This window comes from Lepisma saccharinum, chromosome 26, assembly GCF_977018435.1.
Source record: "Lepisma saccharinum chromosome 26, izLepSacc3.1, whole genome shotgun sequence".
NCBI classification, from domain to species: domain Eukaryota; kingdom Metazoa; phylum Arthropoda; class Insecta; order Zygentoma; family Lepismatidae; genus Lepisma; species Lepisma saccharinum.
The window spans coordinates 52,514,788-52,528,131 of NC_139254.1; the positions used below are offsets into that span (position 1 = coordinate 52,514,788).

At 34.8% G+C, this 13,344-nt stretch overlaps 1 protein-coding gene across 1 annotated transcript in view; it reads right to left on the reverse strand.

Annotated features, from left to right (window-relative positions):
• Positions 1 to 10,200: 10,200 nt before the first annotated feature.
• LOC145979719 (C-type lectin mosGCTL-7) overlaps positions 10,201 to 13,344 on the reverse strand; it is a 35,325-nt gene continuing 32,181 nt past the window's right edge. The window contains exons 4-5 of the mRNA XM_083112692.1: positions 11,985 to 12,190; positions 10,201 to 10,572 (exon numbers count right to left, since the gene is read on the reverse strand). Coding sequence (XP_082968818.1) covers positions 10,414 to 10,572; positions 11,985 to 12,190 — 365 coding nt within the window. The 3' untranslated portion in view covers positions 10,201 to 10,413. The remainder of the gene's footprint in view (positions 10,573 to 11,984; positions 12,191 to 13,344) is intronic.

Here is a 13,344-nt window from a genome sequence, read left to right on the forward strand (position 1 = left end):
GCAGTAGCAATATCGCAAAGAATCTGTTCGAAATTTTACCATTAATTGATATTGGTATAATTTCAGCATACTTTTCATGTATATGGATATTGACTTTCAAATTGTAATAGTCTTTTACTCAAAATTGAAACTCTTTGGTATAATAATAAACACTTTCAGATCTTGTTGTATGAGAACCACAGGAATGTAACTCCAAAAACAAAGTTTTCAATTTAGTTTAAATAAACTTTTTTGAAGATATCTTGTTTGTGGAATCAGATTGACATATCTTCAGTTCTAATACGTAGGAGTAAGGTAACTACGTATCTCCAATTTACTGACTTTACAAAATACATTACTTCATTTCTTCTGTAAATTTGATAAATTGGAGTTACGTCCATCTGGTTATCACATGACGATCTGTTGTTTAATTTTAATATTATGAAATAAAAGCAAATGTCTATTTTAGATACAAAACGTTCAAGGTAGGAAGGAATATTTTTACGTCCTTTCCGCCACTTTCGATAATTTCATTTTTCGATTTAGACATCAAATAATGTTGCTCTTTTTTTAATTCTTTTTTAAAATTTATTTTCTTATTTCAGAAATGCGTAAATTTTTCAGGAGCTACAACAGTAATACATAAACAAAATATTCCAAGCTTTAACCAATAGCTAGTGTGGTAGTATGGACCATTGTAAACAATGTTAACAATAAATTTGAAAGTGTTTGTATCTCCTCTGTTATGACATCATTTTCAGTTGCATGTGTGCAGCATTTTTCTACATAAGGAACTGTAAATATATTTGGAGGTTTCTTCATATTGTCATTTCTGGGAAAATTTATTAAGGCTATACTGTACCTGTTTGATGCCATTATTAATGTTCTGTTGTTAAAAATTTACAGTATTGTTAATGAACAAATATTTCTAGTAGTAAAAAGAAAATTAATGTTGACTGTAATTTTGATAGTAATATTTTATCATCAAACACCACCATTAAAAATTGTCCAATATTGTGAGATTATCAAAAGTTATAAACTTGTTGCAAACACGGTTGTTAATTGAATATATATGGAACACATTTTACAAGCAGTTTTTACTCTTATTTGTAAGTGCTTTTGTTAATATATATTAAGATACTCTATATTACAAAAACAGAATTAAGGTTTCTGTAGATTGTATGAGTGTTTAAGTGTAGAAGAATTTTAGATATTGTGTTATTCATTGTTAACATTTGATATAATACAATCCTATGAACAGTTTAGACCGTATATTTTTTATCCTTTAAATAAACAGCATGTACAATATATTGTGCATAGAATGTTTGCCTAGAAATTAAATGCACATGGTGTGAAAATATCAATCCCTACATCTGAATAATGCACATGGAAATAATATTCATTATGCATAATTATTTATATATTACAATAAATTGAATTCATGATTGTAGAATAAATACATGTACAGTAACATAATACGCGACTTATGTAAATTCGCAGTTACGTAATAACTGTACTAGCTGTCACAAGACTTTTTTATTTCAGTTTGTTTTTATATTCTTTTATATATTTTTTATACTTTTATAGTTTATATTCGAGTAAATACTGCTGCATGATGTTTCAAATCTAAAATAATACTGTGTAAATAATATACATATATACAGCATGTACATACATATAATAATAAATATTGCCGTTTCGTACGAAGTTACACTTAAGCAATTTACAAATTCGACTTAACGTAAAAATCAAGTTTCGTGAATGTTTACGGAATGCATTACTTAAGTAACTCGGGGGTCGGGGGAGGGGGTTTACTGTATACAAGTTACTAACTTTTTCCGTGAGACTTACTTTTAAAGTTAGTTATGTGAAATTTTGAAAATTTCGCACTTTCGCATTGCACAATTTAATGGTTAAATCCTATTAATTTCAAGATGCACTGTCTTCATTCACAAAAGGGTATACTTCAAACGCTGTACCCTTTTATGAATGAAGACAGTGGATCTTCGAAATTAATAGGATTTAACCATTAAATTGTGCAATGCGGAAGTGCGAAATTTTCAAAATTTCACGTAAGTAATTTTAAACCGCGTTTACTGCAACCATCATGAATTACTTTTAAAGGTTCTATTAATTTTGGTGGCCCCTGCCACCATCCACTGGGGATCTCGTTGCTTCACTGCTGGGCTGGTGTGCTGGTGTAGCCATTTCATCTTCTATGTTTGCTGCAGTGCGGTAGCCAAATGTACCTGACCACTGTCAATGTTTAGTTTATGCAGAGAGTGCATAATTGCATGTCTCTCTTTTATTTTGGTGTACTGCTTCCTTGTTCACACACGTGGTTGAGCTTATGAATTTCTGCATCTTTATTAGAAATCGTGGCTGAAAGAGCATTGTAAATGATGTTCCTATCCTTTTTTAAAAATAAATTTACGTTATTTGCAAAAGGTTTGCATGTTGATGAAAGTTGAAAATTGCCAGTTCGAATTCTTTTTCTTGGCCTGCAATGACATACTGCAGGTAATTGTTTTGGAATCTAAACATAATTTTGAACAATATAATAAGAATAAAAGCAGTGGCTTTGCAAGCATAAATGCATAAGATGATCTAATAACACTTACTTAATGCTTAAATATTAAAGTACACATTGAAATCTTCCTTTCGAAAATATTAAAATCAGGAAGATCCAAGAATTACAAACTCTGTGTCTATGGCATTTGAAACGTTTTATCATTTGTAACCCACGTGGAACATTTATTCCTTTCCTAGTCTCGGATGAAGAACCAAGGTACGTCTTTTACACTATTTATGATGCTATCGACATGTGATGTGAAGTCCAAGCTTTTTTACAGCGATAACATTACTTTTCCAGAAAAGCTTTTTCTTTACACTTTAAAAATAAACTTTCCAAAAATAGTACATGTATCTTTTGAATTTGACTACACTGCCCATCCTAAATGTATGAAAATATATTTTTTTTAAATGCCATTCCAGAAATGGTTGAACCATGTAGCAATTTAAAATTGAATGGATGAATGAATTACTTATTTTACTTCACGTTTCTGCCAATTTTTGGTTAATTGTGGAGATGAGAATAACTAGTGATACGATGACAATAAAAAATGCATATAGACAGTGCACAACACAAGTTCCATAGAGTATTATAGTAGCCATGAGTCCAGACATCAGAGCCTTGCTAGTGTGCAAAATTCAGTCTAGGGTGTACTATGTGGAAGTGAGATTGACATCTAGGTGCCTTGAGAAAGGATCACCCCTGACACCTCCAGTTTAAAATTGTTCAGAACATTGATAAACATTGGAAAATATCGATTTTGCATTCAAACACTGAGAGGTGATATTTTTCCCAATGTAGGACATCCTGTGGAGTATGCAAATTGCTGACCAACATTTTTGTGAACCCCAATCACCCTGGGAATTATGCAACATTTTCAATTCTCATTAATTTTGTTTTGTAATTGTACTGTTTCATAAGAGAATCCAATAATATTTTTAAAGGAAAATTCAGATATGGCACAATTGTACTGCAATACTTATATTACAACATTTATAATTAATCTGAACAATATTAGCCCTGGAAAGGTAATTTGGAACACACTGTGCCCTAGATATAAATGTTTTCTTTCCTCTGCAGCTGTAGCTCTGATAACATTCAATCCAGCTGACTTTTCTTGTATGACCAGATTCTTTCAGCAAGTCTTATAAAGTCGGACACTGGATTCGCTTTGTGCCTGGGGAGATACCCTGGAGAAGTGGGTGTCCTGTGTCATCCTTAAAGTAACATAGTATTACTGTATACAGCCAATACCGATGCCAATGTATATATATATTTTACAAAACATATATAGTTACAAAACTATATTTTGTAATTCATTAACATCTATTTTCATATTCTGATGTAATTCTTGAATATTCTAAAGCAAATTTCTTGGTAATTTGATGCATGCAATTGCAAAAGAATATTTATATACCAATATTGATCAATATTTTGAACAAATTTTTAATTATTGCAATTTTCAAGTATCGGTATCGGTGGGAATCGGTGAGAGTATCTGCATTGGTTCAATGTGGTATAGGCTCAGCCCTAGTATATTTTCAAGGTAAAGTGCAAAAGGTGGGTTTTTGAGGAGAAACTCATGTGACATTGCCTCGCATCACAAATAATTTATGAAGTTTTCCGATTTGTTAAATTAATTTCAACATGGCAGAGTGTAGTTGTATCTTAGCACATGGGATTTGCAGTAAACGTCTCATCCATCATACATTCACTGAGCAAAATAAATTTTATCACCTGAGATGAGAAAATAGGTGGTCCCTTGAAATGTGATGGTAGAATATACAGGGTGTATCAAAAGTGATAGCACAAACTGAAATGGTGAAAAGTACACAACAGTAGAAGCAAAAAACTCTCAGTAAACATGGGGTCGCAAACGAACTGTTTGCGAGATAATTGCAAATGCATGGTTACGATCCACCACAGACTTGATTGATTGTACGCATTGTATACTTGTCACTTTACAAGTGACGTGCCTGTAATGCCTTCTGTCCTGTGCATGACGTATGGCTTGTTTACAACTTCCTTTTTGTCAGCGTTGAGTTTTAAACAAAGAAACCTTGGAGTGTGCAAGGAGACAAGCGTACTATGTGCACAAAATAACCCAAGTCAGTGTCAGATCGTAACTATACATTCGCAATTATCTCGCAAACGGTTCGTTTGTGACCCAGTGTTTACTGAGACTTTTTTGCTTCTACAATTGTGTACTTTTCACCATTTCAGTTTGTGCTAACACTTCTGATACACCCTGTATAGTGGGCAAGATGATAGACTGTGGATAATGTCCAATTAGAATTGGGTGCTAAAAATAACCATTGCCACTAACATTCAGAGTGGCCGCGGTGGCTCAGTCGGTAACGCGTCTGACTACCATGCTCAAGGTCCCGGGTTCGATCCCCGGCCGGTTCAAATCCGGGAACTTTTCTAACGATGGAAGCGGCCCCGGCGCCCACCCAGCATCGAATAACATGGGTACCTGGGGGAAACCCTGGGGGGTAAAGGCGGTCAGGGGCGTGATGCTGATCACATCACCCCCACTCACGACCGGATCAAGAAAGTGTGGGGCGTTACCCCCACACCCACTATACGCCTTCATGGCATGGTGCTAAGCACAGGGGAGCACTTTACCTTTTTTTTTACTTTTTTTTTACTAACATTCAGACAAAATACCAGCTTCGTGCGAGATCTGGATTTCAAGAGGATCATGGCTGGACTTATTTTCTGCATATATTTGATTTTATCGCTGACATGAGTTATCTATAGGGTGACCATACATCCTGTTTTGACTGGGACAATGGCGCAGCGGTACCGTCGATGCCTTGTAATCAAGGGGTCCTGGGTTCGATACCGGGTGGAGGTACAAGTGGTTCAGATCCCACTTTAAACTGTAGGTCCTGTCCCAATTAGCCTTTCTGAGCATAAAGTGGACGTAAAACACCAAATCAATCAATCAATCAATTGACTGGGACAGTCCCATTTCATAGGTGTGTCCCAGTTCTCCCGTCAGTATTACTAAAAAAACACCATTTGTCCCATATAAAAGTCTAGGAGTTACCTTGAAAACCAAGTCTAAAGTTGGGAGACATTTCATGCTAAAAAAAGATATTGTATTGTTTTGAGTGTGTTCCGTTATTTGTAGAGCAGTGAAAAACCATGGCCAAGAAGCATACAAGTAGTTTCAATACGGAATTGCAACAAGGATGTAAAGTTCGTTTGTCTTGACACAAACTCTAAAGACAAATCTCGTCTTGTATGCCTGGTAGGTGGAGTAACGGTTTGGGGGAGATTTGTAAAACGTTTGGGAAGAATAAAGCTGTTCTCAAGAAGATTGGTTCTTCTGATAAATGCTTCTGGTGCTCCTCCTCAAATTCAGCATAGGACTAACATCAAAGGTCGTTCAGAAGGGACCAGATACCAGTCATTCTGAGATTGTAATAATTAATACCTTTTGATAACGGGAGATCATATTTCACTTATTGTTCATGATGTATAATTTATGTGATCCATCCTTTAATAAATAATAATGGGTTAATTGTAACAATAATTTCATAATTAGGCCTAACCAATTTTTCAGGAAGGAGGGTAAACAATGTTCCGTTTTGGGATCAAAATATTATGGTCACACTAGTTATCTATTAACAAATGTCTTTTATTAAATAGCCTTTTGTAATAAACAATTATTTTTATTTACAGAATGTATTTGGTGGGTTCATTACCAAGTTTTATGTTGTTGAACCACTTTTAACCTTTCCTACTGACTTTCATGACCTTTTAATACTTTTGGCTCCTCAAGCAAGGCTCATAGAATGGAGATAGTGATACAAGGTAAGTGCAACATTTTATATTCTGATTGTATAGTGTGGGATATTGAGAAGAATTTCAGTTGTCTTTAAACCACTAAAGTTGCATATTCATTTTATCATCATTGTTGTGTCAATGTGTACTTGTATTAATGACATACACCTTTTCATATCAATTTTGGAACTAGATTGTAAGTGAAATCAGTAGTTTTAAAGAAGATATAGTTTTTTATTCAACACAACAGCCCTTTTATGTCCATGCAAAATTTCATTGCTTTTACAAGGCTAAGCATTTTCACATAATATTAACTTGCCGGGCCTGTGGCGAGATCGTGCTACAATGCCAGGGGTCCTGGGTTCGAATCCTTGCCTGGGCATGGATGTTTGTGAGTGTCCATTCATCAATTTCATCATATCATCACTCATCCCCATCTTCGCAAATTAGCCAAAAGTGGCACAAAAAGCGACGTAAAATAAAGCAGTTCAATCAATCATAATATTAACTTTTTTTTGGCCCATGTCCGTTTCTATTTTAGTGAAAAAGTTTCCCTGATGTTGGCTTTCTGTAGATGGTGTTTGACTGAAATTTTCATTGCACTTTTTTGATTGTTAGGTCTACATATTTTAAAGAATTATTATTTTCTTTTGCAACTGTTAAGTTTGGTATGTGCCAAAAGTGAAGGGGAGGGGAAGGAAGTAGTAAATATCAGGTATTTGAGTTCATGAATTTGAACCAGACTGGTTATTTTGCCTCATGAAATATCCTGTAGAAGGTATAAATTATATTTGCTTCGGTTCAGATAAATATAATTTTGAAAGAAACCTCTGTAAAATATGCATAAACAATATGGAAAATTATTAACTGCAAATAAACATAGACACATTTGATAAGTGTGCTCTAGTGATCTATGGCCTCCCCAATGGCACAGTAGTAGCGTAGTCGCCTTGCAATCAAGGGGTCCCGGATTCGATACCCGGTGGAGGCACAAAGTGGTTCAGATCACACTTTAAACTGTACGTCCAGTCTCGATTAACCTTATTGTGCATAAAGTGGACTTTAAACACCAAATCAATCAATCTAGTGATTTAATTTTTGAAAAACACACCAAATGTGCCTTATGGTACCAACTAAGCGCAAATGTGAAATAATATCAGTGACTTCCGGTTACCTTGTATATCGATTCTTATTATATGTTGATTGATCATTTTCCTCCTCTGAATGGTCATTTAATACATCTTTATCGAACAATATAGTTCCATGTAATTGCAGTTTGCAGCACTGACTGAGTGGTTGCTCAATTTCTTTAATTCTGTTCCTTGAGATGTCCGTACTTCCACTGTAGCAGTTGAGATAGTAATTCTGAATAATTTCTCAAATAAAGCTACTTTCTTCCATTTTTTGTAATTATTTCAGAGGGGAATTGAATCCTCAAACAAACTCCTGTTCCATCAGCACACCTTGAATGAATAGGCCTAGAGCTAGTTTTCATCTATTATTTCTATTATGCTGGTAACCATTCAAACTGTTGGTATCTTTTTACTGAGATTTTCTCTCGTAATATCTTTCAGTGATATCCTTATGCACATAGCAGGGCCGCCGTTAGGAAGCGCGAGACCCTGTGCAAACTATACCCATGAGGCCCTTATACTATTTTGAAAAATGAAAATGTATACACCTTCAATTCCTCCTAAAATTCTACACTAAAACCAACATGGTCATTAATATCGCATAATTATTACTCCACCTTCAGCACAAGGATTTCCCTTGAGCTACCAATGAAATTCGGCAGCGTGTTGAGGACATCAAGTCAAATAACATTCTTTAATAACTTTTTGCACGAATGCTATTCTTTACACGTGTGTTGTGAAAGTATAAATATGTGGTATGGTATAGTTGAGGGAAATTCTTTTAGAGAGCACAATGTAGCTTGCCTCTCACATAAAATTTATCCCTCACATTTTTTTTTTTTTTTTGTAGCAGTCGTCTATCCCAGGGGTGACCATTCTCTCCTACCAAAGACCAATGGCGTTCACCCACATCATGCCATAATCCTCATAAAGCATTTAATTAAGACAGTGTAACTATTTCGTAACTGAAATAACTTTTATCAGCTTTACACTTTCATTGATCTGCCTTCTCCCGAAATTCTTCGTTCTCTTTACCTGACTGACTAAATATGGTGCACCTGGTGGTAAAAGTGACTTGAAACCAGCTAAAGTAAATGGATTACTAAGGATATACAATACTCTGATTTTCTTCCCCTTAACCAACCTCATTCCACATAATGCAGCATGGTGCTAATGTGTAAACTTTATTTTACATATTACATATATTTAAGAAAATGTATACTGTTTAATTTTATATTATTTTAAGAAAAAAAATTATCTCCAAATATTTTGATGATGCAGTGTGCACCATTATCTGCCCCCTCTGTGTGTGCCCTGGACAATATCATAATCGAAGTCAAATGTTGATGTCACATACGTTTCTGTCAATAATCTGGCAAGGGATAAGAGCCCATTGTGCTATTTGAAGATTTTCCAATGTGAGGAATTTCAGTTAACTGCTCCTGAAGCATCAGGACATAATTAAAAATTAGGACATGCATTTGCTCCCCTAAGAGCAAAACATTAGCAACCACAGGGCAAGGTTCTTTGGCCTCTACTTTCCCCCGAAACAGGCAGAAATCAGGTCAAGTTTGACCACATAGGGACGGAGAAACCCGAGGAGCAATTCACCCTCATCCACTCTTCGAATACCACCCTGGGGTTAGCCTTTTTTGGTTCACTGGCATAGTGGTAAAATGTGCAATATCCGTGCCCCTTCTCTGGGTTTCAAGGAAGTAGAAATAGAAATATCTCCAAATCTTTATTTCTATTTATCTGCAGATCCGTTTCACACCAAAGGCAACATGCCGACCGGGACAACTTTCCTTGCCACGATCTATCCTCTTCTTGACATTAGTTCTCAATTTATCTACATCGTAAATTTCTCATCCTCAAATCTGGGGCCTGGGTGCTCGGTTTCAAAGCAAAGAATCACATCGATGCCTGCACTCTATCGAACAATGGAGTTTATGACAGGGAATCTGTAGAAGGTTGGGACCACAAACAAGAAACTCAACTGTGTGTTAGTGCTGAAATTCTCTTTCCACAGCAGGCTCGCTGTCCCCTTTTTCGATTTTGGTTCCCTTTTCTATAGTACGTATGTATGCTGATTGCAAATGAATCTGTATTGCTAATGTAGGCTTCTTTTATTTTATTTTATCTATTCTAATGTGATCAATTTTTCACGAGAAATAAATGTGAATAGAAGAGTCAATAATATTAAATATCCTGAAGTGCGAGGCCCTGTGTGGTGGCACGCATCGCACACCCCTAACGGCAGCCCTGGTACATATATCCATCAAAGTTTAGAAGTTATTTCATGAAAGAGTTCATACATTCTATGTTATAATGAAGTGTTTTGATAATCACCTTTCAGTAATGAATGTGAAGCTTGTAATTTTAATGGTTTAAAATATAATTGCATCATATTGCAATGTCACAGGTCCCAGGTCCCTTTATCAATCTCATCATATCATCACTCATTGCCATCATCGTGTTTAGCCAAAGGTGTCAGAAAAGCGAAGTAATAAGTAAACAATAAAATATCATCACAATGAAAATATACAATGCTAATTACGATCTTTTTGTGTTGAAACTGTAGTTTTACAAGCACAAGAATCACTCATTTACTGTTCAGATTACTTCGTGATTATTTGTGCTTGTAAAGCCATGGTTTAAAAAAAATGTGATATTGTTGATGCCAAAATGTCAAGGTAAAGTTGTTTCATTAAAACTTCAGAATATTGGAAAGGTTTTAATTTAAAAATACAAAAGTACATGCTATGATCACATAAATTGGTAAGAGAATGTCCACAGATTGAGATGGCATTGAAACTGTGAAACACCAGGACCAGCTGCCCGCAGCAGTGACCTTGCATCTAGATGAGCACTTCCTCAATAACTTATTTGTTAGGGACAATGGATGGAGAAAGAATCTGCTGCTGTTGTATTTTCTTAGAGACGGATTCCAGGGTTACGGGAACGTACAAAGTTGAGGAGTTCATCACTGTCTTCGCAAACGAAGGGCTTCAGGTGGTGGCATGCCACGTCGTGCCATTTGATACCATCATTGTAGAAGTTGTTCAAGATGGAGAGACAAGACTCGTCATTGCCCTGAAACAGCATCGAATATAATTATGAGTCATCAAAGTATTAAACTTCTGCAGTTTCTGCATGTAAGTTCATTTTTGTAATAAAATATGTGACCAATGAATGTACATATAGTAACAAAACACATTTTGTACACACGTGCATTTTTTTTTATTGAAAACTTTAATTTCTAAAATATGCAATTCAAAATGTCGATGATAAATTAAGATGGACAACTTTTATTTTTTAAAACTCCTAGTATAATATGATGTGTCCGAAATTAAAAAAAATCTCTACTATGGACTTGTATTTCCATACCTAGAATATTACATAATAGCTTGTGGAGGGGTTGCACAGGGATACACTCAAAGATTGCTTATTCTGCAGAAAAGATCAATATGGTGTATGTTTAAAATTAGAATCTCATGTAGAGAATCATTTCAAGAAAATAAAATTATGACTATATAATCCCTATATATTTATAAAGTAATTGCATACATACTAACACATGGTAAAATGAATAAAAAATCGATGATTCATTAGCACAACACACGTCAAAAAGATAACTTTCACATGCAAGCACATACACTTGTTCTTTCAAACAAAGCACCTTATGTTGCAGGAATAAAATATTATAACAAACTCCCCACACACATCAAACAAATTACTGATACAAGAGACTGAAAGCCATGAAACAGTACTCAACAGACATAGCACTATATAAACTTAATGAATTCAAGTAGTAAACTGGATTATTGAATTGCTGCATTTTAATATTGCATATATTTGTATTGTATTTTTCTTTTTATAAATTTAGCATTGTGATCTGGTGTTGTATAAATAATGTAACTGTTCTTAACAGACATACAACTGTACAACCCTAATGATTATTTGTATTTTTATTTTTTTATTTTCTGATTCTGTAATTTTAGCATTGTGTGACGTTTTCCATGCCCATGGACATGGGTCAACCGAAATAAATAATTTATTATTATTATACCTCTTTCTCAAGAGCTAAGGATACAATGAAATCTAATATCAGTTACAAAAGATATTAGCCAACAATCTTGTAACAATTAAATTCAGTGTTTTGAGCACTGAAGTTATGTAAAGACTTATATACATTGGTTTTAATTATGGTTAGATATTTCTTTTTAATATCATCTTTATTAATATTTATTAAATGTTCCCTTAAGTGGTGACAAACCTTCTTCCCGTAACTTTTCTTTTTCTATTATCTACTCTGGTCTTAAAATGCTTGTTTTTAATCATGTGACCTTCCTTCAGAGCATGCTCATTTATACCAGTTGATCCACTTTGTCAAATTAAGTGAATTTCGGAAGAAGTCATGTCCAATGTAATAACTTGCACCAGGAGATGAATTTGACTAATTTACTTTAATATCAAATGTTTTGGTTATGTACTAAAATTCTTACCTGAGGAGCTTCCCTGTTGTCAGGCTGCTGTTGTCCATGTCCACCAGTGTGACTCCAGTCCCCTGAGTTCCTCTGGTTTGTTGGGCCAATTCTTGCACCAGAGCCAGACCAGAACCATCCGTTTACGTTCTGCGGTTGCAAGTCAGGACGATTGCAGCCATCGAAGTTGCATTTCCTTCCTGATGTCCAGATGTATCTTACATTGCCTGAAGAATACAAAATTGTTAAATTGGTATTTATGTCAGAAAAACAGAATCCGTTAAAACTCATGGCTTGAGTGAAATTAGTAAAATTATGAAAAATAATGTGTGGTTATTTTAAATGGTTTTTATATTATTCTTCTGTGATATTTCTCCCTGGTTCCTACTTAAAATAACTTTAATAAATAAAAAGTGGTTATACAAACATTTAAGAACAACCATGATAATATAAAATTAGTAGTAATTAGAGACAGAACATATGTTACATGATGGTTATATCCAATTCTAATTATTTATGTTGATAATGTATTTCATGGCTGGATCAATCCTAAATATTACTTTGTGACGAAGTAAGTCCATGGCACAACAGGTGCCAGAGTGGCTTTACATTGGTTGACATGTGATGAGCATCGAATCCCATTGCTGCTGTTTTTTGGCTTTCACGACCGGAATCTCCCCTTTTTTTCAAGTAGCTCCCCAATTGTCTTCACAATGCTGAAATGTTCGGGACTCCACCAGAAACTGAACCGAGGATTGCTCGCACCAAAAGTGAGAGCACTAACCATTTAACTATGCGGAAGCTCCAATACTACTTTATGATGTACTGCACATGTTTCATTTGTGGATCAATACTACATTCTTTATAATAATGTAAAAAATTAGATTTCACTGGTGGATCGGTACTAAGCCTACTGATGTGCATATATTCACTGGTGGATCAGTGTTAAACTTTGCTAATGTGAATATATTTCACTGGTGGATCAGTCCTAAGGCTTGCTGATGTGCATGTATTTCACTTCTGGATTTATATTAAATTCTGTTTAATAATGTAGAAACTTATATTGTACTGGTGGTTCAGTACTAAACCTTGATAATATAAATATATATATATTTCACTGGTTGTTCTGAATATATTTCACTGGTGGATCAGTACTAAATCTTGCTGATCTGAACATATTTCACTGGTGGATCAGTACTAAATTTTGCTTATCTAAACACATTTCACTGATGGATCAGTACTAAATCTTGCTGATCTGAATATATTTCACTTGTGGATCAGTACTAAATCTTGCTTATCTGAACATATTTCACTGGTGGATCAGTACTAAATCTTGCTGATCTGAACATATTTCACTGGTGGATCAGTACCAAATCTTGCT